Below are 24,348 nucleotides of genomic sequence, written 5' to 3' on the forward strand. Positions count from 1 at the left end.
ATGAGTGAGTTCCATGTTCACCCGAGGAGTGATTTTGCATTTATAAAGTGAATGATCACATTGTCACTTTTCAATCGTTCATGTATGATGCATGCAAGCACCCCTTACTGAAAAACATCCACCAAAGATCCAGATGGCACACGTACATCACAGGAACACGCACACAAAGGGTAAGACGAGAACAGAAGTGCAACATATCAAAGCGAAACATAACGTAACACTCACCCTTAAACAGCTTACATAGAATAGGGAAAGTATATTGTGTATGTATTTGATAAGGATCATTATCTTTCTTTGTGAGTGACACCGTGGAGAACGAAGTGGCTGGCTGTATATCCAACCATGTGCATTGTACAAGTCATGGTATCCCTTCCATTCCACAAACTCCCAGCTGATACATGAAAAGGCACCTGTACTGATCATTTGACAACTAAACCCTGCATTCCTCATTGTTTCTATTGAATACATTTTAGAGTCAAGCCACTTTTCTTAAAAGATAAATAAGTCAGATTAAGGAAAGGCTGTTACCTACATATTAGCAGAGGAAAATTACATTGAATGTAAAAGTGTTGCTAATGCAACTAGCTAGCTTTGGGACGTTACTCTTGTGACAGAAGGCGAAAGAGTAATGGTCCATTTCAGGCCACATCACTGTTGCTTTGCTAACCTCTCTACCCTCTTTTAAGATGCTCCTTAAAACCTATCTCTTTGACCAAGCTTTTGGTCCATTGTCCTAATATCTCTTTATGCAGCTCGGCATCAAATTTTGTCTTATCACGCCCCTGTGAAACATCTTGGGGTGTTTTATTACATTAAAGGCACTATATAAATGCAAGTTGTTGCTTCGTGCAAGCTTCAGTAAAAACCGCAGTGCCCATGGCTGTACTATCCAGTTGATGAAATACTGTACGATAGCAAAATACTGCAGATGTTGGAAATCCGAAATAACAACAGAAAATGCTGGAAAAACTCAGCAGGTCAGGCAACATCCGTGGAGAGAAATTTGAGTTGACGTTTCTCTCCACGGATGTTGCCTGACCTGCTGAGTTTTTCCAGCATTTTCTGTTGTTATTTATGATGAAATACTGTGATACTTATCAACTCTTACATTTCAAATCCTGATTGTGGGATTGACAGAATTGCATAACCCCAATAAGCGGTCAGCTCTGTTTGTACAAAAACAAGAAGTATGGAGTTGACTTTTCTTACCTGCAAAAAGTTTTGTGAATAGACCACACTAACAGTCTAACTTAACCACATATCCCCATTCCTGCCACTCAGCAGCATTGTCACATTATCATGCAAATTAATTTAGCCTGACCTGATTGCAAGCAATGTGTATGCAGATGCAGACTGAAGCTAAATATTCCAGTCTCCATTGATGGACTGTATTATCAAAGCATTCGATGTTGTTTTAGTTTATTTTCCCTGTAAACTCTTTGCTGTGTATCTGATACATGTCCCAATTATGTTACAGATGTTAAAAATGCAAAGAGAGTGAAGAATGTACAGAAATTTTCTTTTGTAATGTTTTCTGAAGAAACTGAAAATATTTTTTATCTCCCCCAGTTTTAACGTTAGCTTCATCACTTTATGAAATTGAGCGAGGCTAGTCTTTGACCCCAATATTTTAAGAAATGTTGCTGAATAAAAACAAAAGTTCATTGCGAGGAGGAAATGTTTTGTTGTGGTTTTGAATTGTTCCTGGTTTTCTTCTGCAGAGTATGGAGAACGCTGACATGCCTTCGGTCACACTAATAGTTGGCTGCGGTCTGTCCTGTATGGCCCTCATCACTCTAGCAGTGGTCTACGCGGTGCTGTGGAGGTGCGTACCGTCGATTTAAACTTGTTCCCAGTGTTGCCCCGATAGCTTTTATAACGTGCAGCAACCCTAATCACCGCTGCACGACCATTGCTGATTTTATTGTGACGTTATATTTTTGGACTAAGGTAAGTGTTGAATGTTTCAAGGAGGGAAGCCTTGAGATACTTGTCATGAGTTGCACACAAGTATTTTTAGGAGACGGTAGAGACTTCTCTCATCACTACCGGTACCCAGGGACTGACAAAATTAGGCTTTCATCTTATCGAGGTTCAGGCTCCCTCACTGATTATAAAATGGAGCTTCTGTAGTGATCAGGCAAAGGTTTATTTCCCCTCTTCAATTTTCTTTCCTCCTTCCTGTAGAAGCTGACCTGGATTTTCCAAACGGCATTATTTTAAGCCGTTTCAAAGTGACAGCGAGATTGCACTGAAAGTCCTTAAATATCCATAAAATCAGCTGATCAAACTTGTGCGGCACATTATATAATAATGGAGTCCTTTGTTTAGGAAAATTAAGCAGAAACATACAGAATTTAATTTAGATAACTCCAACTGGCAAGCCATGTTTTATTTATCATGCATCACTTACTATTAAACGGTTTATTATTGCATGCATATTACTGTGCACTGCAGTTAGCTTTGTGTAACAGAAAGTACAAATAATAATTTTAATCACTTATGCCTGATTCCTGTGAAACCGCTGTGTACTTGTACCTCTTTTGGTGTATTCTCAGTCATGGGTACATTATGTTATTTGAGTTAAATACAAAATTGCTAATTACAAAAATAGAACTTTATGCCAGTTCTATTTTTGTGATGATTAATTTTGGAGATACATATTAATCACCTTTCCTGCGCCATCCACTAAAAAGCAGGTCTCTGTTGTGTTTGCGCAGGTACATCCGATCAGAAAGGTCGATTATTCTGATAAACTTCTGCTTCTCCATCATCTCATCCAACATCCTCATCGTGGTTGGACAAACACAGACTCGTAATAAGGTACTAAAGTTTGCAATTGTCTTTTTTTTTAACTTGAAAACGTCAGACATACAACAGAAAATGGTTGCGTGACTTCCAAACTGTCTATGTAGCCCCCACAAGCTAAGTGATACCACTAGTCTGATCCAAGGTCTCACAATGCCACCTGGTACTTTGCAGTGTGCTATGTTAGTGGGGTGCACACCACTGTATCACTGGGCTGTATAGCACGGGCTCTGCTGAAGCAAATAGCCCCAGTAGCTTGATTAACTTATGACTCAAAGAAATGTGGTCAGGGTTTCCTGTTGTGAAAAAAAATAGTATCACAATAGGGCACACTATACCTCTGGTTTTTCATTAAGAGTGGCCAAAGCTATTGGCTGTCCTTGTATCGCCGCAGGCATGGCTAAAATGTGTGAAAGACTTCACTTATCATTGGTTAGTGAGTGAAGATGAGCCTCACTGTTGCTTTCCTTGGAATGATGTGTGCAAAATAGAAAACAAACTTGAGCTGCCAGATCGTTAGGTTTCTAAATATGTTAAAAGTGCTGAAGGCAGTGCAGAGAAGAGTCACGAAGTTGATCCCAGTGTTAGTGGTTTGGGTTATCACAGAATCACAGAAACCCCACAGTGCAGATAGAGGCCATTTCGGCCCATCGAGCCTGCACCGACACATATCCCACCCGATCCCCGTAACCCCACATATTTAATCCCCCTAACACTAAGGGTCAATTTATCATAGCCAATCAACCTAACCCGCACATCTTTAGACTGTGGGAGGAAACCGGAGCACCCGGAGGAAACCCACACAAACACGGGGAGAATGTGCAAACTCCACACAGACAGTCACCCGAGGCCGGATTCGAACCCGGGTCCCTGGCGCTGTGAGGCAACTGGAGAGACTTGGGCCGTTCAGCTTAGAAAGGAAGTGTCCCAGAGGTCAATCTTAGGATTGATATCAGGAAATCCTTCTTCACACAGAGAGTGGTCAATGTGTGGAATAGACTTCCACATAGAGTAGTGGAAGCACAAAGCCCTCGAACTGGTTAAAAAGCAATTGGGTGCTACAATGGGGTAGGGCGGGTATTCAGAGCTCTCTGGATGGAGGAACTAAATGGGCCGAATGGACTTATCTTTGTAATTATCTTGTGATCTTGTTGAAGATTTGAATTTAACCATGTTTGGGTCTCCAGAGCTGCTGGATATTGTATATCTTTTTATGCGGAACACAAGGGCTGAGTTACGGGAACATCACAGAAGCTCTTCCACCGCGTGCAGGCTTAACTGCCAACATTAAAAAAAAGCTCATAAATGCTACAGCCCAAGACTAATTCAACCCCAGTGTTTTATTTATAGAGAAAACAGAAAATGCTGGAAATACAGGGTGGGTCTGGCAGCATCTGCGGAGAGAAAAGATGGACTCTTCATCTGAGCTTTCGATAAAGGGTTCACGTCTGAAACACTAACCTGTCTTTTATCTCCATTGATGCTGCCAGACTTGCTGTCCCTTTGCAGCATTTTCTGTTTCATATATCTAGTATTTGCAGTTTTTATGTTGTAATGTTTTATCTATTTCTGGTGTAGTTAAAGAAAATAACATTTAAAAAATGTAAAGCAAAATTCTAGACAAACCTTCTACCCCTGCAGTTTAAGTACTGCAAGGACATTCTTTATTTGTAAATCATAATTACTGTACGTATTGCTCTTTCTGTTTTATCTGTTTTACTATCTTTAACTGTCATTAAGAAGAATGGCTATGGACCTATTCACCAAACTCATTGAGGCTTTAGGCGATAAATCCTTTGATTATGCTTCAATATTCACTTACCGATTACCACATGCACTCAGTCAGGGTCATTTTCACCTTCACTGTCTCGGCAGTAACGTGGAGGATCGGATCGCCCGCCCATTATAGAACTCGTCCGATTTTCATTCCATTGATGTCGCTAGAATGAAAATCACGCGAGTTCTGTAATGAGCGGCCTATCTGCAATGACACATTACTGTAGAGGTGGTGATGGTGAATATGATCCCCCCCCCCTTTTTTTCTTTTTTTAAAGTTCACCATTCTGTTTCCTGAAAGGTACCTTTGTCGCTCTCCATCTCATTATGTGTATGTGTCCCTATGGCTGCGATTGGTTCCAAGAACTTTCCATATTTAATTAACAAAAAGAAAGCTTTTTGAACATTACCCCTCAGTATTAGCTGATTCTGGTCTCTTTCTAACATATTTCAAACAAAGAGCAAAAGGTGTCCATTCTAAGTGAAGGAAGCAGTGGCAGGATATTTCACTGATGTCACAATTGTGGCACCGCTTCAGTTACTACTCGTGTCTTCACTGAATTGACTGCACATATGCTTAACTTCCGACAGCTAGCAGAAAATGCCAAAGGGACGGAAGTGAAGGCAAATTTACAAGTAGCTGAGAGACAAAACAGGCAGATGGATTTTTCCTTTGGTTTGGTGAGGGGAAAGGTAGCCGTGCTCATCCAATGGAGCCTGTCAGTATTGGAGAACATTACCTCATTGAGTTTTCACTTCTGTTCCGCCTGTAATTGTCAACATGGAGTGTTTCCAGCTCAGGTACAACACGGTTTAGGAGCAGGTCCCTCTACCATCACTCCGCAGTCAGCTTCGCGCCACTTTTAAAGTAAAGATTTTCTCACCGTATTTATGCTCACATCAGTTTGAATCAAGTGTCCGAATTCCAACGCGGGGCATCAAAGCCAAAGCAACAGTGACTGCACCGAGACCCGATAGTCTGCTGGCACTATGTCAGCTTGGGTGGAACAACTGGAGCTGGTGAGATGCTGTGTGAAAATGTCAACAACATGATTATGCGCATTGGAACTGCCTTTGCCCACACGCCTAACAGAGCAAGACACCTCAACCTCCCCACCACCCCGGGAAAATTCTGTGGGTAAGTAGACTGCGCGCCGGTGGATTGGTATAACAAACACGACCCAGGTTACGCTGGGCATTCTAGAGCAGGAATTTTAACTCCAGGGCGGAAAGCCAGCGGAACACATGGGCCACTCACCCACCCATTATAACGGCCAGTCATCATTTAAATGCAATCACTGACATTCATTTAAAATAAAAACAGAAAATGCTGTAAATACTCAGCAGGTCAGGCAGCATTTGTGGAGAGAGAAACAGAGTTAACGTTTCAGGTGTAAGACCTATCACCAGTTCTGATGAAAGGTCATCGACCTGAAATGTTAACTCTGTTTCTCTCTCCACAGATGTTGCCTGACCCGCTGAGTATTTCCAGCATTGTCTGTTTGTATTTCAGATTTCCAGCATCCGCAGTATTTTGCTTTTGTTTTACTGACATTTATTCATTTATTGAATACAGTATATGATAAATTCAGCAAGTCTGTGCTGCCAGATCAGAGCCTCACTTGACTGGGAGTGTGGAATGGAGAATTGGGTACTGAGGCGAGTTCACCCATTCAGGCTGCTCCTCATTTGTCCAGTCAGTACTCCTCTATGTCCAATTCCTTGTCATCTGATCAACTTCAAAGTATGATGCCCATGCCTTTGTAACCTCCAGACGCGACTATTCCAATGCTCTCCAGGCCGGCCTCCCAGCTTGCACCCGCTGTAAACTTCAACTCATCCTAAACTCTGTAGCCCATATCCTACCTCGCACCAAGTCCCATTCACCCATCACTCCTGTGCACGCTGACCTACATCGGCTCTGGATCCGGCAATGCCTCGATTTTAAAACCCTCACCCTCGTGTTTCAATCCCTCCATGGCCTCCCTCCTCCCTATCTCTGTAACCTCCTCCAGCCCCACAACCCTCCAACTCTGGCCTCTTGTGTATCTCCCACATTCATCACCCCACCATTGGTGGCCGTGCCTTCAGCTGCCTAGGCCGTAAGGTCTGGAATTCCCTCTCTGAACCTCTCCGCCTCTCTACCTCTCTCTCCTTTAATTACCTGTCCTAATGTCACCTTCTTTGGTTTGGTGTCATTTCTTGACTGATAACGCTCCTGTGAAGCACCTTGGGACATTTTACTACATTAAAGGCGCTATATAAGTGCAAGTTGTTGTTGAGGCACCCTCTTTCCGTTGGCACCGTGGGTATATGCACCACATGATGTGACACTGAGTCACACATGCCAGGAAGGTGTCGGGTTCAGTTCCCAGTTTGTGCTGAGTGATCTCAACTGGTCCCACAGTTGAACATGACACAGAAGCTTGGCTATAGGTTTCCAAAGGATAGTGTTCGGGAACAGGAATCGTGACCAACAGGCCTGTCACTTGCATGAAATAACTGGGCTAATGAACCAGCAATCAAATCAAGGGAGCTCAACCGTCGGTCACATCTCCCAATTCACAAATCATAGCTTCAGCTTTCAATAACATTTGGACATTGTGCTCTTTCCCATGAGCCTTGCATTCGGCACTAAATGCCATTGTGGGTAGACTGCAATTGCATTCCCTTCTTTAGATCAGAGCATGGATGGGTGTGGTCCTCAGAGCTGTCCATTGCCTCTGTCAGTTTGCCCCTATTGGGAAATGTGCATGGGGGGCGGCGGGGGGGGGACCTTGTGTGAGGTTTAGAACCATGCGTAGCTTTGATTTCCATCATGCTGGAATAGCCTGAACACTCACGTGGTGAATGGCCACTTGAGTGTGACACACAACAACTGTGGGTATTTGTGGGATTGTACTCTTAGGCTGGAATATTGCCGGCGCTTGGGGTGGGTTTGGCAAAATCGCAAAGATTGACAGCGGGCAGGAAACCCGCTGTCAACCCGCCTCCAATCAATCTTCCCAAGTGTTGGGTCCCCGATTTGCGCAGGGACCCAACACCTAGCGGCGGGAAGAAGATTATAGCCACTGTTAACAGGCTCTTTTTCAATTTTGACACTTCCACTTTGGGCTTCCCGACATCCGGACACCACGCCAGGTAAGTGTGGCGTGTTGCGAGTCTTTTTTTACTTTTTTTTTATTCGTTTTTTATGGGATCAGGGTGTCGCTGGCAATGCCAGCATTTATTGCCCATCCCTAGTTGCCCTTGAGAAGGTGGTGGTGAGCCACCTTCTTGAACCACTGCAGTCCGTGTGGTGATGGTACTCCCACAGTGCTGTTAGGTAGGGAGTTCCAGGATTTTGACCCAGCGACAATGAAGGATTGACGATATACTTCTAAGTCAGGATGGTGTGTGACTTGGAGGGGGACTTGGAGGTGGTGCTGTTCCCATGTGCCTGCTGCCCTTGTCGTTCTACTTGGAAGAGGTCCCGGGTTTGGGAGGTGCTGCCAAAGAAGCCTTGGCGAGTTGCTGCAGTGCATCTTGTAGTTGGTACACACTGCAGCCACGGTATGCCGGTGGTGGAGGGAGTGAATGTTTAAGGTGGTGGATGGGGTGCCAATCAAGCTGGCTGCTTTGTCCTGGATGGTGTCGAGCTTCTTGAGTGTTGTTGGAGCTGCACTCATCCAGGCAAGTGGAGAGTATTCCATCACACTCCTTACTTGTGCCTTGTAGATGGTGGAAAAGCTTTGGGGAGTCAAGAGGCGAGACACTCGCCGCAGAATACCTAGCCTCTGACCTGCTCTTGTTGCCACAGTATTTATGTGACTGGCCCAGTTAAGTTTCTGGTTAATTGTGACCCCCAGGATGTTGATAGTGGGGGATTCGGCGATAGTAATGCCATTAAATGTCAAGGGGAGGTGGTTAGACTCTCGCTTGTTGGAGATAGTCATTGCCTGGCATTTCTGTGGCGCGAATGTTACCTGCCACTTATCAGCCCAAGCCTGAACGTTGTCCAGTTCTTGTTGCATGCAGGTATGGACTGCTTCATTATCTATGGAGTTGTGAATGGCGCTGACCACTGTGCAGTCATCAGCGAACACCCCCATTTCTGACCTTATGTTGGAGGGAAGGTCATAGATGAAGCAGCTGTAATGTTTCTGCATTGATGACAGCTGCAGAAGTGGTGTGAAGGATCTAATGGTGCACTGGTGATTTTCAGAGGTAAGAAAATGTTGGGAAATTCATTTCTAATGCATTTAGACTTTTCTGTAGTTAACAAGTTTTGAATTGTATGTATCGTCCCACCTCATTAGGAGAACCTCTCTCACCAGTGACAGATCGCTTCTGTAACCTCACCTGCAGCTGCCATCTGTTCTAGCCTAAGGAGGGAGTCACTGGGTGCAAGAGCTCAACTGTGAACAGTGATTGTCAGTGTTTGCAGCACCTCAATGCTGTCAAACACTGAGCAATCAGCCGTCAAAAGAAAATTGTGCGTGGTCCCTTTAAGAAAACCGGCAGATGACGCGTCATCAAATGATGTCACCTGACCGGCTTCCTCTTAATTGGTCGGCAAGCCCACAGGGCGAGCTTAACGAGGCCAATTGACAAAAAAATCACACCTGTGGGCCGGATGTAGTTGGGGGCGTGACTGGAACCCGGAAACCAGCTGACCCGCTCCCAAGCCGCATTGATTGAGAAAATTGCAGCCTTTGTGTGAGCCAGCACCTTAGGAGAAAATGGGGAAGATAATTCTAAAATGATAGGTCATTAAAAAAAATATGTAGTTTACCAGATGTTACACAGACTTGGCAAGCACTAGGCACTGGCTTTTTATGAAAATGCAGTATTCAAAGGGCTAGATGCAGTCCAAAAACATCTTTTTGAGTTAGTTATTGCCAGCTGATTCTGGCTATTTACGAATGAAATTTACAGGGGATATGTCAGGCCAGCAGGGAGCTGTGATAAATATTGCCAGCAGTGACCAGATAATTTACAAGTAGAGGTATTTTTCATATTTTTTCTTTTATATCTGTGCTGGCTTTGACATGTTCTTTTCCTAACACTTGTTATATGTTCTCAGCTGAACAAAATGATTTTGAATGAGTATCCTAATAGCTTTTATACCCCTCAAAAGTCTAAGAAAACTGCTTGACCAAATCACACTCTCATTGTGTTGTCATACCTGTGGAAATATACATTTTCTCCACGTGAAAATGAAAAAAAATGATTTCCTTTATATATTTGGCAATGATTCACCCGCTTTGTAAGCTATTTCCCCTCTACCGTCCCTTACTTGAATATTCCTATGAAGTGGACTATCGGAGACTGAGAAGGAGAGTAGATAACCTGCTCCTAGACCTCTGACAGTTCTGCTCTATAATCGGCCATGGGGAGCTATGTGAGATGAGCCTGGGAGTGAGCAGCTGTCCCTCCAGTTGACCCTCATTCATTGTGGGCAAGTGCCTAACTTGACTTGGCTTCCTCACATGGTAACACAGCTGACCACAGTCATCTGCTACACTGTGATGTTGCACTTTGGCATCTACAATGGCACCACACCATCCCTAGTTTACCTCTATTCTCACTCAGTGATCTGCATTACACTCATTACCAAGTGGATGTGGGCGTAGAGTGGGAGAGTTACTTCTCAATATTCAGACAAAAAAAGACAGTGCTTTTATGGTGATTGATGTTATGTCCACAACCTGGACTTTCAGGCTTCTTCTGAAATTCAGAACACTGCTAAATATGATGGAACACTAACACAGGAACCAATAAACTACAACGCACCTACGCAGTGAACGTGAAAGGATCGTTCGGCCCATGAAGCCCGTTCTTTCCACAGAGAATGTATAATCTGCTCCGCCAAGGTCCCAAAAGCAACCAGAGATCACAATGAATTACCGCAATTTTTTAAAGAAAGGACCAACCCATTTATTCTCCCAAGGGAACGTTTCTTCCTGCGCCGAGCAAAGATCAATTTAGCAAATTGCCAGAATATTTGCCTCACCTTATATCCAATGTTCTTCCTCAGCATGTAGACAATAACAACTTTCATTTATATAGTGCCTTTAACATAGTAAAACATCCCAAAGTGCTTCACAGGAACATTATCAGACAAAATTTGACACCGAGATATTAGGACAGGTGACCAAAAGCTTTCTCATAGAAATAGGTTTTAAGGAGCATCTTAAAGGAGGAGAGAGAGGTGGAGAGGTTTAGGGAGGGAATTCCAGAACTTACGGCCTAGGCAACTGAAGGTACGGCCGGCAATGGTGGAGCGATGAAAATCAGGGATGCGCAAGAAGCCAGAATTGGAGGAGCGCAGAGATCTCGGAGGGTTGTAGGACTGGAGGAGGTTACAGAGATAAGGAGGGGCGAGGCTATGGCGTGAATTGAAAACAAGGATGAGAATTTTAAAATCATGGACATCCATGGACATGGCTTAAAGGTGCCCAGTTGCATAAGTAACCCTTGTATGTAGGATGATCCAGTGACGTTATGGATTGTAATCAGCTTTGGACCTTACATTATCTATAGCTAACACAGACACAGATCTGTTTCCAGAAAGAAGATTCAAGCAGTCTTCAATAGTCACAAAATATAAATGTTACTGTTATCCAATCATGTTCATTCACTTGTGAGAAGGCTCGTGCCATCCGGTAATGTGCCTTTAGCAGTGCCAGGTCTACAATCCTAAAATAATCTCCAATTGGAAACTCATTTGTATCTTGCCTTAATTTTCCTGAGGGGAAACATTTTATGTTCACCAAGTGAGTAATAGAAAATGTTTTGAGCCAATTAGTTCTGAATTATGAGAATTTTTTGTGCTGCACACCCTAGGACTGAAAACTTGTTGCAATTACACTCTTTGCACGTGGCTGGGAGAGGAGGCCTTCGTCCATCAGTCTGCACTTCATTTAAATATAGTTCTCATCAAAGTGAAAGGACAGCCTCATTTACACGTAATAGGGTACAGGGAGCAGCAGAGATAAGACCACTCAGAAGTTGTTCTTATCTCTGTGGCTCCCCCAAGCAATTACAATTAATTATTACAATTTATTTTTCAAGAAAGGACCAACATATTGAACATCCTGTTTCCTTATTTGAACCCGACAGGAACTGAGGTGAACAGTTATTTGGTTTGGTAGATTCCACAGTCGGACTGACTGTGAAAGAATGGACCACGTGTGTGGCCTTTTCTGCACTTTCTTGTGTTCTTTCCACAACAGCTTCCTAGCGACAGAGCACTTTCAGTGAAGGCTCAATAACCTGACACAAATCCTTTCATGTTTTCCACCTTGCCTCATGGACATCCCTTCACTGCGTACACATGGTTTTGCTGCTTTTCCAGTATACTTAACCTTACATTTATCTCCACCTCAATCCATCTGCCATTCTTTAGCTCATTTACTTGATTGCCTTTGGTTTGATATCTTCTTATTCAGACTTTGCTGGGTAAATTGTGTAGGGTATATAAGTACCTTACAATCTCAGTAGCCCAGATCTCAGCTCAGGATATCCGAATTGACATTGCAGCATAATAATAACAAATACAACAATCAATAGTAATCATGAGCTTGAAGATGGGTGTATGTTTGAGGCTGCTGTGCGGGTAATTGTTGTATCAATCTCAAATAATCTGTGTGCCTTGTCAACTCCCCCACGTGCATATATTTCTGTTCCATTGTGATCTAATGATGAAAATCCCTCCCATAGCCGAAATTGTCATACGTCAGCTAGTCTTTCTCAAAAAGTCTACAAATGTCACTGTTACGCCTTATATACTTGTATGTAGTCATGTAATCATTCTTGCACGTGCATAGGGGAATTTGTTAACTTTTGAAAACATTCTAAATTTGTAACGATTCAGTTCACTTGAATTTACAAAGCTCTGCTGAGGTAAACTAGTTTCAGCTAAAGCATGTTGGTGCAAACTTATAGTGACATACATCCTAAACAATTTTTAGCAACCTATCAAACATTTACATGAATATTCCCAACACAGAAATGCTGCTATGCCAATATTCTTTGTACTAGAAAAGGGTTTTAATTGTTTGCCCACAAGCACCATGAGCAATGTGTGGTTCTGTTACGTTACAGCCAACTGTGAGTGCGACACTATCCTTCACTTGAAAATATAGCTGTGCCAAAAGCAATAGCCCCAGCTAGAACATAATTGGTAATTATGGCCTGTGTAAATGATGTAAAATAACAGCGGAGCAATGTTCTGTTTTTGGGACTTTTTTTCTTTTAACAATAAAAGAATATCTGCTCCTGTGCCTATAAGAACATAAGAACATTAGAAATCGGAGCAGGAGTAGGGCATACGGCCCATCGAGCCTGCTGCACCATTCAGTATGATCATGGCTGATCATCGACCTCAACTCCACTTTCCCGCCTGATCTCTATATCCCTTGATTCACCAAGAGTCCAAAAATCTATCTATCTCAGCCTTGAATATAATCAACGACTGAGCATCCACAGCTCTATGGGCAGAGAATTCCAAAGATTCACAACCCTCTGAGTGAAGAAATTTCTCCTCATCTCAGTCTTAAATGGCCGACCCCTTATCCTGAGACTATGGCCACGATTTCCCTACATCGGTGGGTCCAGTGCGGCCGGGGTCGGTGGCGGGGTGCGACCCTGCTGCTGGCTCCAGCCCGCTGTCCAAAGTGATCTTACGCTGATTGGGCTTGTTAAGCCCTCCCAGTGCATTTGCCGACCACTTGAAGGAAGCGGGTCTGATGATGTCACCTTGATGAGCCGGTTTCCTTAAAGGGACCATGCGCAAATTGATTTTGACAGTTATGCTGTCAGTGTTCTACAGCATTGAGGTGCTGCAGACACTGACAAGCACTGCACAGAGGTGGAGGGAGTCACAGCATGCAGAGAGATTCTCTTCCCTTCCAATGGGCGGAAGCGACCTCCCCAGGAGATCAACGTAGCCTGGTTGCACATTGCACAGGAGGACAGAAGCAGAGATGTCATCAGGAGGACCTGGCTGCAATGGCGCAAACCTTTCAATGATCCCAGTAGATCACGAAATGTTACTGCAAAGCCACACTCAGCCTCATCCTGCTATGCCACTCATCACATCCCCATCACTCTGCCTTCCCTACCCTACTCCTGCATATCTTTACTCACACCAATCTACCTTGCACCTCCACCCATCAATCTCTATCTACATTATCACATCCCCATCTCACTAGCCACCCCTCACACTCGCCCTCATCCTAGTCCAATCATACAAATAACAACACACAAGTGTAGGCACTTGGATGTTTTAGCCAATGTTCATGTGAAGTTTCTGTTAATGTGGTGTCAAACATTGAAATCTTTATTTTCAACACTTTGCGTTCTTGAACAGATTTGTGTGCACCTTTGGAAGTGGCTTAGTGAGTTGCAGTGAATGGTGAAACATAACTGTACACCCTGCAATGGTGATGAGTATGAATGGAATGGCTTGGGCATTGTAGGGATGCTTTATGGTGTTGGTGTGGGTTGGTACCAACCTGGCGCATCATGTGGCAGCCAGAGTGTACAGCATCAAGGGAAGTAAATCTGGCTATGACGTCCCGGGCAGCAGTGTGGTTGGGTGCTGATGCCCTGTGTCCTGTGCAGCATCAGTTGAGTGTGGAGAAGGTTGGTGTTGTTGGTGCTGTTGGTGTGCCTGGTGCTGCTGGTGTTGGGGCTGATCGTGGTGGGATTCTGAAAACCAGGGTGAGATAGTTTCAAATGCTGATGGAATAGATGGCCGGTGAAGATGACAGAAGCGATCTGTCAATGGTGAAATAGGTTGTTCCAATGAGGTGACACTGGATACAGAGTTTGCTCCAAGCATTGCAAACTGCATAAAGCTCAATCTGTCTTCCAAATGCAGTAAGCAACAGCTTCTGACCTTGGAAAGTGAACAGCTATGAAATGGGAGCTTTTATAAAACATTTGCAGTTGTCAGGTTAACAAAATGACACCATGCTGACACAACTCTCGACCTGTTTACCTGACGTGATCCCCGAGCACGGGGAAGCCATGGGCGAACTCTTAAAATCTAAAGGTGAACTTAAAATAGTTTTTAGGTGCTTGTTAACGAGCTCTTAATCATCAAAATTGCCTCCTTCGCTGCTTGGTGTCGGGCCTGTTCAGCGATGACTGACCCGACATCTGGGAAAGTTGTGTAATTAGTGGTATTGATTTGATTTAATTTAATTTAAATTAATTAAAGGGTAAGTCATGGCAGGACAGCTCGGCCCCGTGGCATGCTCCTCCTGCGCTAGTGGGAAATCAGGGACACTTCCTGGACCATTCGCGATGCTGAGGACATCGTGGATAGCACGTTTAGGGAGTTGGTCACACCGCAGGTAAAGGCTGCACAGGCAGGAAGGGAATGGGTGACCACCAGGCAGAGTAGTAGGCGCAGGCAGGTAGTGCAGGGGTCCCCTGTGGCCATCTCACTCTCAAACAGATATACCACTTTGGATATTGTTGAGGGAGATGGCTTTTTGGCGGAAGGCAGCAGCAGCCAACTTCCTGGCACCATGGGTGGTTCTGCTGCACAGGACGGGAGGAAAAAGAGTGGGAGAGCTATAGTGATAGGGGATTCTATTGTAAGGGGAATAGATAAGCGTTTCTGCGGCCGCAAACGAGACTCCAGGATGGTATGTTGCCTCCCTGGTGCAAGGGTCAAGGATGTCTCGGGGCGGCTGCAGGGCATTCTGGAGGGGGAGGGTGAACACCCAGTTGTTGTGGTGCATATAGGTACTGACAATATAGGTAAAAAATGGGATGAGGTCCTAAAAGCTGAATATAGGGAGTTAGGAGGTAAATTAAAAAATAGGACCTCAAAGGTAGTAATCTCAGGATTGCTACCAGTGCCACGTGCTAGTCAGAGTAGAAATAGAAGGATATTTCAGATGAATATGTGGCTAGAGGAATGGTGCAAGGCGGAGAGATTCAAATTCCTGGGACATTGGAACCTGTTCTGGGGGAGGTGGGACCAGTACAAACTGGACGGTTTGCACCTGGGCGGGAACGGGATCGATGTCCTAGGGGGAGTGTTTGCTAGTGCTGTTGGGGAGGGTTTAAACTAAAATGGCAGGGGTTGGGGACCTGTGCAGGGAGACAGAGGAAAGGGAAGCAAGGATAGAAACAAAAGACAGGAAGGAGAAAAGCAAAAGTAGAAGGCAGGGAAATCAAGGGTGTAAATCAAACAGGCTGCAGTAAATAATAATTCTAAAAGGACTAAGAATGTTAAAAAAACAAGCCTGAAGGTTTTGTGTCTTAATGTGAGGAGCATTCGTAATAAGGTGGATGAATTAGCTGCGCAAATAGATGTAAACGGATATGATATAATTGGAATTACGGAGACATGGCTCCAGGGTAACCAAGGCTGGAAATTGAACATCCAGGGGTATTCAATATTCAGGAAGGACAGGCAAAAAGGAAAAGGAGGTGGGGTAGCATTGCTGGTTAAAGATGAGATTAACACAATAGTAAGGAAGGATATTAGCTCTGATGATGTGGAATCTGTATGGGTAGAGCTGAGAAATACCAAGGGGCAGAAAACGTTAGTGGGAGTTGTATACAAACTCCCAAACAGTAATGCTGAGGTTGGGGATGGCATTAAATGGGAAATTAGAGACGCGTGCAATAAGGGCACAGCAGTTATCATGGGTGACTTTAATCTACATATAGATTGGTCTAACCAACTTAGTAACAGTACTGTGGAAGAGGAATTCCTAGAGTGTATACGGGATGGTTTCCTGGACCAATATATCGAGGAACCAACTACAGGAAATTCTTTTTTATCCGGCACCGACGGAACCGGCGTGGTGCCGGTTTATCAAAAAGTCCGGATTACAGACAGTTATAGTTAAAAGGTACGACAGCTCCGTACACAGTAACAAATCCAGGCTTTCCTGTTGCTTAGCAACAGGTCCAAGAAGCCCGGCCACAGACCAAGCGTCCCTGTTGCTTACTAATATGAAGAAAAACTTACCTGAACCTACTCCTGAATTTTGCCGGTTAACCGAGATTTCCGGTTGTTTGGGTGCCGGTAAATGGAGAGTTTCCTGTAGAGATCAGGCCATCTTAGACTGGGTATTATGTAATGAGAAATGATTAATTAGCAATGTTGTTGTGCGAGGCCCCTTGGGGAGGAGCGATCATAATATGATAGAATTCTTCATTAAGATGGAGAGTGAAGTAGTTGACTCAGAGACTAGGGTCCTGAATTTAAATAAAGGAATCTACGATGGTATGAGGCGCGAGTTGGCTAGGATGGATTGGGGAACGTTACTTAAAGGGTTGACGGTGGATAGGCAATGGCAAACATTTAAAGATCGCATGGATGAACTACAGAATTTGTTCATCCCTGTTTGGCATAAAAATAAAACAAAAAAGGTGACTCAACCGTGGCTAACAAGGGAAATTAGGGATAGCATAAGATCCAAGGAGACAACATATAAATTGGCCAGAAAAAGCAGCAAAAGTGAGGATTGGGAGCAGTTTAGGATTCAGCAAAGGAGGACAAAGGGATTAATTAAGAGGGGGAAAATAGAATATGAGAGTAAACTTGCAGGGAACATAAAAACTGACTGTAAAAACTTCTATAGATATGTGAAGAGAAAAAAGTTGAAGTCAAGCGTAGGTCCCTTGCAGTCAGAATCAGGGGAATTTATAATGGGGAACAAAGAAATTGCAGACCGATTAAATACATACTTTGCTTCTTCTGTCTTCACAAAGGAGAATGCAAATAACCTCCCAGAGATGCCGGGGAACACAGGGTCTAATGAGAGGGAAGAACTGAATGAAATCAGTATTTGTAGGGAAATGGTGTTAGGGAAATTGATGTGATTGAAGGCCGATAAATCCCCAAGGCCTGATAATCTACATCCTAGGGTCCTTAAGGAAGTGGTCCTAGAAATAGTAGATGCATTGCTGGTCATCTTCCAAAATTCTATAGAGTCTGGAATAGTTCCCATGGATTGGAGGGTAGCTAATATAACCGCACTATTTAAAAAAGGTGGTAGAGAGAAAACGGGGAATTATAGACCGGTAAGCCTGACATCGGTAGTGGGGAAAATGCTAGAGTCCATTATAAAAGATGTAATAGCAGAGCACTTGGAAAACAGTGACAGGATCGGACAAAGTCAACATGGATTTACAAAAGGTAAATCATGCTTGACTAATCTACTGGAATTTTTTGAGGATGTAACTGGTAGAATAGATAAGGGAGAACCAGTGGATGTGGTGTATTTGGACTTTCAGAAGGCTTTTGATAAGGTTCCGCATAAGAGATTTGCATGCAAAGTTAAAACACATGGGATTGGGGGTAAGGTACTGACTTGGACAGAGAACTGGCTGGCAGACAGGAAGCAAAGAGTTGGAATAAACGGGTCCTTTTCTGAGTGGCAGGCAGTGATTAGTGGGGCACCGCAAGGATCGGTGCTAGGACCCCAGCTATTCACAATATATATTAATGATCTAGACGAGGGAACTAGATGCAATATCTCCAAGTTTGCAGACGACACAAAGCTGGGTGGGCGTGTGTGCTGTGAGGAGGATGCAGAGAAACTCCAGTATGATTTGGACAGGTTGGGTGATTGGGCAGATGCATGGCAGATGCAGTATAATGTGGATAAATGCGGGGTTATCCACTTTGGTGGCAAAAACAGGAAGACAGATTATTATCTGAATGGCAATAGATTGGGAAAAGGGGAAGTGTAACGAGACCTGGGTGTTCTTGTGCACCAGTCGTTGAAGGTAAGCATGCAGGTGCAGCAGGCGGTTAAGAAAGCAAATGGTATGTTGGCCTTCATAGCGAGAGGATTCGAGTACAGGAGCAAGGATGTCTTGCTGCAGTTGTATAGGGCCTTGATGAAACCACACCTTGAGCATTGTGTGCAGTTTTGATTGCAGATGTTCTTGCCATGGAGGGAATGCAGCAAAGATTCACCAGACTGATACCTGGGATGACAGGAATGACGTATGAAGAGAGATTGTTTCGATTAGGCTTATACAGGTAGACTACCCTTTATCCGGACTTCCGAAAACCGAAACCCTCTAAAAACCGAAGGTTTTTTCGTTCAGCATAAGTCGTGCGTACGACTTACGCTGAACGAAAAAACCTTCGGTTTTTAGAGGGTTCCGGTTGCGGAAGTTCGGATAAAGGGTAAGTCGTGCGCACGACCCCCCCGCGGACCCAGCCGGCCCCGACAACCGCCGACCCCGCCAGCCCCGACAACCGCCGACCCCGCCAGCCCCGACAACCGCCGACCCCGCCAGCCCCGACAACCGCCGACCCCGCCAGCCCCGACAACCGCCGACCCCGCCAGCCCCGACAACCGCCGACCCCGCCAGCCCCGACAACCGCCGACCCCGCCAGCCCCGACAACCGCCAGCCCCGACAACCGCCGACCCCGCCAGCCCCGACAACCGCCGACCCCGACAACCCCGACTACCGCCGACCCCGACAACCGCCGACCCCCCCCGCGGACCCCGCCAGCCCCGACAACCGCCGACCCCCCCCCCCCCGCGTACCCCGCCGGCCCCGACCCCCGCCGACCCCGACTGACTTACGCTGAGCATCAGCGTAAGTCGTGCGCACGACCCCCCGCGGACCCCCGCCGACCCACCTTCCGAAATCCGAAATTCTCCTTTATCCGAAACTCGGCTGGTCCCGAGGTTTTCGGATAAAGGATAGTCTACCTGTATTCGCTAGAGTTTAGAAGAATGAGAGAGGATCTCATTGAAACTTATAAAATTCTAACAGGACTAGACAGACTAGATGCAGGAAGGATGTTCCCGATAGCGCGGGCATCCAGAACCAGGGGTCACAGTCTAAGGATAAGGGGTAAGCCATTTAGGACTGAGATGAGGAGGAATTTCTTCACCCAGAGAGTGGTGAACCTCTGGAATTCTCTACCACAGAAGGCAGTTGAGGCCAACTTATTAAATATGTTCAAGAAGGAGATGGATATATTAAGACTAAAGGGATCAAGGGATATGGGGAGAAAGCAGGGACAGGGTACTGAATTTGAATGATCAGCCATGATCTCATTGTATTGCGGAACAGGCTCGAGGGGCCGAATGGCCTACTCCTGCTCCTATCTTCCATGTTCCTATGTTAAAGTCACGTTCCGGCGGGTTGACAGCGGGTTCCCGACCCGGTCAAAAAAAAATTTCCCCACCCGACCCACCACCAAACTCGCCTGCTAACCCCACCTGAAAAATTCCCCCCATGACCCCTAGTTCTAGATTCTCCAACCAGGGGACCCTGTCAAGCCCTCTAAGAATTTTATAATTTCTGTTAGATCAACTCGCATGCTTCTAAACTGCAGAGAATATAGGTTCATTCTACTCGCTCTTTCCCCATAGTAAAACCCTCGCCTTTCAGGAATCGATCTAGTGAACCTTTGTTGCACCGCCTCTAAGGCAAGTGTATCCTTCCTTCGGTAAGGAGACCAAAACTGTATTGTTCCTATTGATAGGTTTTGTTACATGAGCGTAGCAAGGGATATGAATCAAAGGCAGGTAAATGGGGTTGAGGTACAGATCAAATAGAATGGTGGAACAGGCTCAAGCGGATGTTCCTGTTTACAGTCTGCAGTTTGCCAGAGAAAGTCTAAACTGCATTGCCGAAAAGGTCAGTAACTCCCAAATACACGAGTGTTATCGTTCCAACACAAACAGAAGGGCCAATTCAATCATGTGTTTGCAATGAAGGCGCGAGCATATCCTTAGTCCTGTCTTCATATATTAGGCAGTACATGTCTCTCTTTTTCTTCAAATGCAATTTAGGAGGTTTTTCCCCTTCCAAGTAGGAAAGGTTGGCCATCTAATCCATAGATAATGAGGTCAAAATTGGTCATCGTTCTGGCGACATTGACCTTGGACAATTTTCAGGTGTCTGAGGCGGACGCCTATAACAGGTGTTAAGCCCCTTATATATGCTAACGGGCCTAATGTCTGAGAAATTGGGCTGCAGAGCAGGTGTTTTCATTTGTTTTTTAAACTCGTGCGGACAGAAGGAGCAAGAGTGGCACTTCTGACTCCACAGCACTCCTGCCAGTCACGAGCGCTCTCCCGCTGCCCCCTGCCCCTCCCCTCCAGCACTTACCTGAGGGCCGCTGCCGGTGAAACAGGCGGCCTGAAGTTCATCTCTGTAATGGGGGAACCACCTATGAAGGCATGACAGGCGCCGGCAGCGCCCCTGAATGATCGAAATGAGGCCCAGGGACTCCCGGTTGGGGCACATTTTACCTGAGTTGTGCCCATTCTGGGAAATCGGGCCCAAGTGAATTTCTACCCCAATATCTCTCTCAGAACTCAGAATAGCACATTCACACTTTGGGAGAAATGCCACAAAAGGTCATTCTCCAGAACATGTGCTGTAGAACATTTGGGAGGTGTTCAAGGTTGTGGCATTTATGAAAGGAATTGATCGGTTGATGTGGAGAGGGTGGCTGAGCTGTAACAGAAGAGGGGAAGATGATTATCAACTAAGGAAACCACAAGCTGAATAAGAAACTTTTGAGGGGTGAAATGTTCCCTCGCCCCCATTCATAATCAATGCGAGACATTTTACACCAAACGAAATTCTGAACAGCTTGTGCAGTGAATCTGTACTCTGTTAGTATATTTAAAACAGAATTGGCCAGATTACAAAATCAATAGGGAGTAGAAGGATAGTAAAGACTGGAAGAAGATAAAAAAATATTCTGTGTGGATCCTGAACAAGGGCTTAAATGATGGGATAAACGATCTTATCTTCTTTCTACATTTTCTAGTTTCACTTGATTACCTCTGGGAGAGTGTTAGGGAGAAATAACACTTGTTTACTTTGCTGAGAAGTTTCAACCAATGGTTATTCACCTCCCTTTACAGGTTACAAAAATTGGGTAGAGCCTATCATAAGGGAAAACTGTTTTATGGCCTGTTGAGAGCCACTCAATGAGCCAAATGGGCTATTTGTTGTTCCATGCTTAATTTCTAAGGTACTCTCTTGCGCTTATTCAGAAATTTGCTAACATTGCTGTTTGATAATGAAGGTTTCAGTTAAGAATGTTCTATTCTTCATTATATTTATTTTTTTGCTGCATTTATTATTTTTTGTATATCTTTTTCTCCATTTGCATTTCAGCTTTTAAAATTGTTCTCCCAGTTTAGTCCTTTCTGCACCACCCTCTTTTTTTATTCGTTCCTGGGATGTGGGCGTCGCTGGCAAGGCCAGCCTCTATTGCCCATCCCTAGTTGTCCTTGAGAAGGTGATGGTGAGCCACCTTCTTAAACTGCTGCAGTCCGTGTGGTGAAGGTACTCCCATAGTGCTGTTAGGGAGGGAGTTCCAGGATTTTGACCCAGCGACGATGGAGGAACGGTAATATATTTCCAAGTCAGGATGGTGTGTGACTTGGAGAGGAACTTGGAGGTGGTGGTGTTCCCATGCACCTGCTGCCCTTGTCCTTCTAGGTGGTAGAGGTCGCAGGTTTGGGAGGTGCTGTTGAAGAAGCCTTGGCGAGTTGCTGCAGTGCATCTTGTAGATGGTACACACTGCAGCCACAGTGCACCGGTGGTGGAGGGAGTGAATGTTTAAGGTGGTGGATGGGGTGCCAATCAAGCGGGCTGCTTTGTCCTAAATGGTGTCGAGTTTCTTACGTGTTGTTGCAGCTGTACTCATCCAGGCAAGTGGAGAGTATTCCTTCACACTCCTGACTTGTGCCTTGTAGATGGTGGAAAGGCTTTGGGGAGTCAGGAGGGGAGACACTCACCACAGAATACCTAGCCTCTGATCTACTCTTGTAGCCTCAGTATTTATGTGGCTGGTCCAGTTAAGTTTCTGGTCAATGGTAAGTCACAGGATGTTGATGGTGGGGGATTCGGTGATGGTAATGCTGTTGAATGTCATGAGGCGGTGGTTAGACTCTCTCTTGTTGGAGATAGTCAGTGGCCCAGTAATTCCGTTCCAAACGCGTGAGTACGGTCGGGGTACTCACGCGTCTGGCCGGAGGAAATGCCGGTTTTCAGCATGCACAGCGCATGCGGGGAAAACCGGCATTTCCTGTCCTCCGAACGAAGGGGTTCAGAGGCACAGCGCGTGCGACTGCACAGGCAGCGCGTGCGCAGTGAACTTCGGTGATTTCATTCATGGATTCAGTGAGGTTAAGTCCTTACAACTTACACATGAAAAAAGCATGAGTAGTTGCTCCAGAGGCGGCGGAGGAAGATATATTTTATCGTGGAGCTTCTGAAAGGCAATATTTTTGTTTGGGAAAGGGAGGAAAGTTATTTTAAGAAATGCTGAGGTAAGTTTTAAAGTTTAATTTTTTTTTTTTTTTAAACGGCTTTTCAGTACTGTAGGTAGAAGGAGCAATTGTGGCTGTGTGAATTGAATTTGCTGTGTTTATTAAATGTGAAAATGACTGTTCTAAAATGAGTAATGTAACATTTCCAACATTTTTAAGAAAGAAACTTTTCATCAGTAATATATTCTTTTAAGTAATTATGTATGTATGTCCGTATATATTCCTTTACGTATATGTATGTATGTATATATTCCTTTACTTATGTGTATGAATGTATGTATTTAATTATGATTTTCCAATAAGTTACTTTCTCTGAAAGTCATAATTAAATACATACATTCATACACATAAGTAAAGGAATATATACATACATACATATACGCAAAGGAATATATACAGGCATACATACATAATTACTTAAAAGAATATATTACTGATGAAAAGTTTCTTTCTTAAAAATGTTGGAGTCATTTTCACATTTAATAAACAGCAAATTCAATTCACATAGCCACAATTGCTCCTTCTACCTACAGTACTGAAAACCCGTTTTAAAAAACAAAAATAAACTTTAAAACTTACCTCAGCATTTCTTAAAATAACTTTCCTCCCTTTCCCAAACAAAAATATGCCTTTCAGAAGCTCCACGATAAAATATATCTTCCTCCGCAGCCTCTGGAGCAACTACTCCTCATGCTTTTTTCATGTGTAAGTTGTAAGGACTTAACCTCACTGAAAGCATGAATGAAACCGGCGATTTTACTGCGCACGCGCTGCCTGTGCAGTCGCACGCGCTGTGCCTCTGAACCCCTTCGTTCAGAGGACAGGAAATGCCGGTTTTCCCCGCATGCGCTGTGCATGCTGAAAACCGGCATTTCCTCCAGCCAGACGCGTGAGTACCCCGACCGTACTCACGCGTTTGGAACGGAATTACTGGGCCAACATTTTACATGTCAATAAAATGAAAAATTTAACAATTGCACGATTTGCCCCCTCGCATCTGCGACTGAGGGTCCAAGGAGGTGCATTGCGCAAGAGGTCATCGTCGTACGTATCCTCACACTGTTCCCTTTCGGGAACTGTATGAAGTGGTGGAAGGATTTCTGGCCACGTTAACGCTCCTTCCGTGACCATAACCATCTTCATACCAGCCATTAGGGTGGTTAGTCCTATGGCGTGAGGGTTTTACGGGCTCCCACAACCCATCTGAGGGGGGGGGGCCACCCACACCCGCGGACGCAAGTATCCCGCTGGATGTCCACCCAGAATTTATAGTTGGAGCTCCGACTCCACTTGCCGGGACTGTCTGGAGCGGGGTTCGAAACCCTACTCCTGGCCCAGCGGCGGAGATGCTTACCGCTACGCAAAAGGCCCACTCCGCGCAAAAGGTGACACCCATACGTTTCCTGCACCTTTTCCCTCCCCGTGACTGGAGCCCTATGCTGCCACTTGAAAGACCAAGCTATCATCTGTCCTTTT

The 24,348-nt window shown here is 44.8% G+C and overlaps 1 protein-coding gene across 4 annotated transcripts in view; it reads left to right on the top strand.

Moving 5' to 3' along the window:
* Positions 1 to 24,348, top strand: part of adgrb3 (adhesion G protein-coupled receptor B3) — a 1,304,794-nt gene that overhangs the window by 1,013,120 nt on the left and 267,326 nt on the right. For all 4 annotated transcript variants that reach the window (XM_085996562.1, XM_085996563.1, XM_085996564.1 and 1 more), the window contains 2 exons: positions 1,722 to 1,825; positions 2,721 to 2,823. In XM_085996562.1, coding sequence (XP_085852688.1) covers positions 1,722 to 1,825; positions 2,721 to 2,823 — 207 coding nt within the window. The remainder of the gene's footprint in view (positions 1 to 1,721; positions 1,826 to 2,720; positions 2,824 to 24,348) is intronic.

This window comes from Somniosus microcephalus, chromosome 9, assembly GCF_052327205.1.
Source record: "Somniosus microcephalus isolate GS21.2 chromosome 9, FLI_Smic_1.0, whole genome shotgun sequence".
NCBI classification, from domain to species: Eukaryota; Metazoa; Chordata; class Chondrichthyes; order Squaliformes; family Somniosidae; genus Somniosus; species Somniosus microcephalus.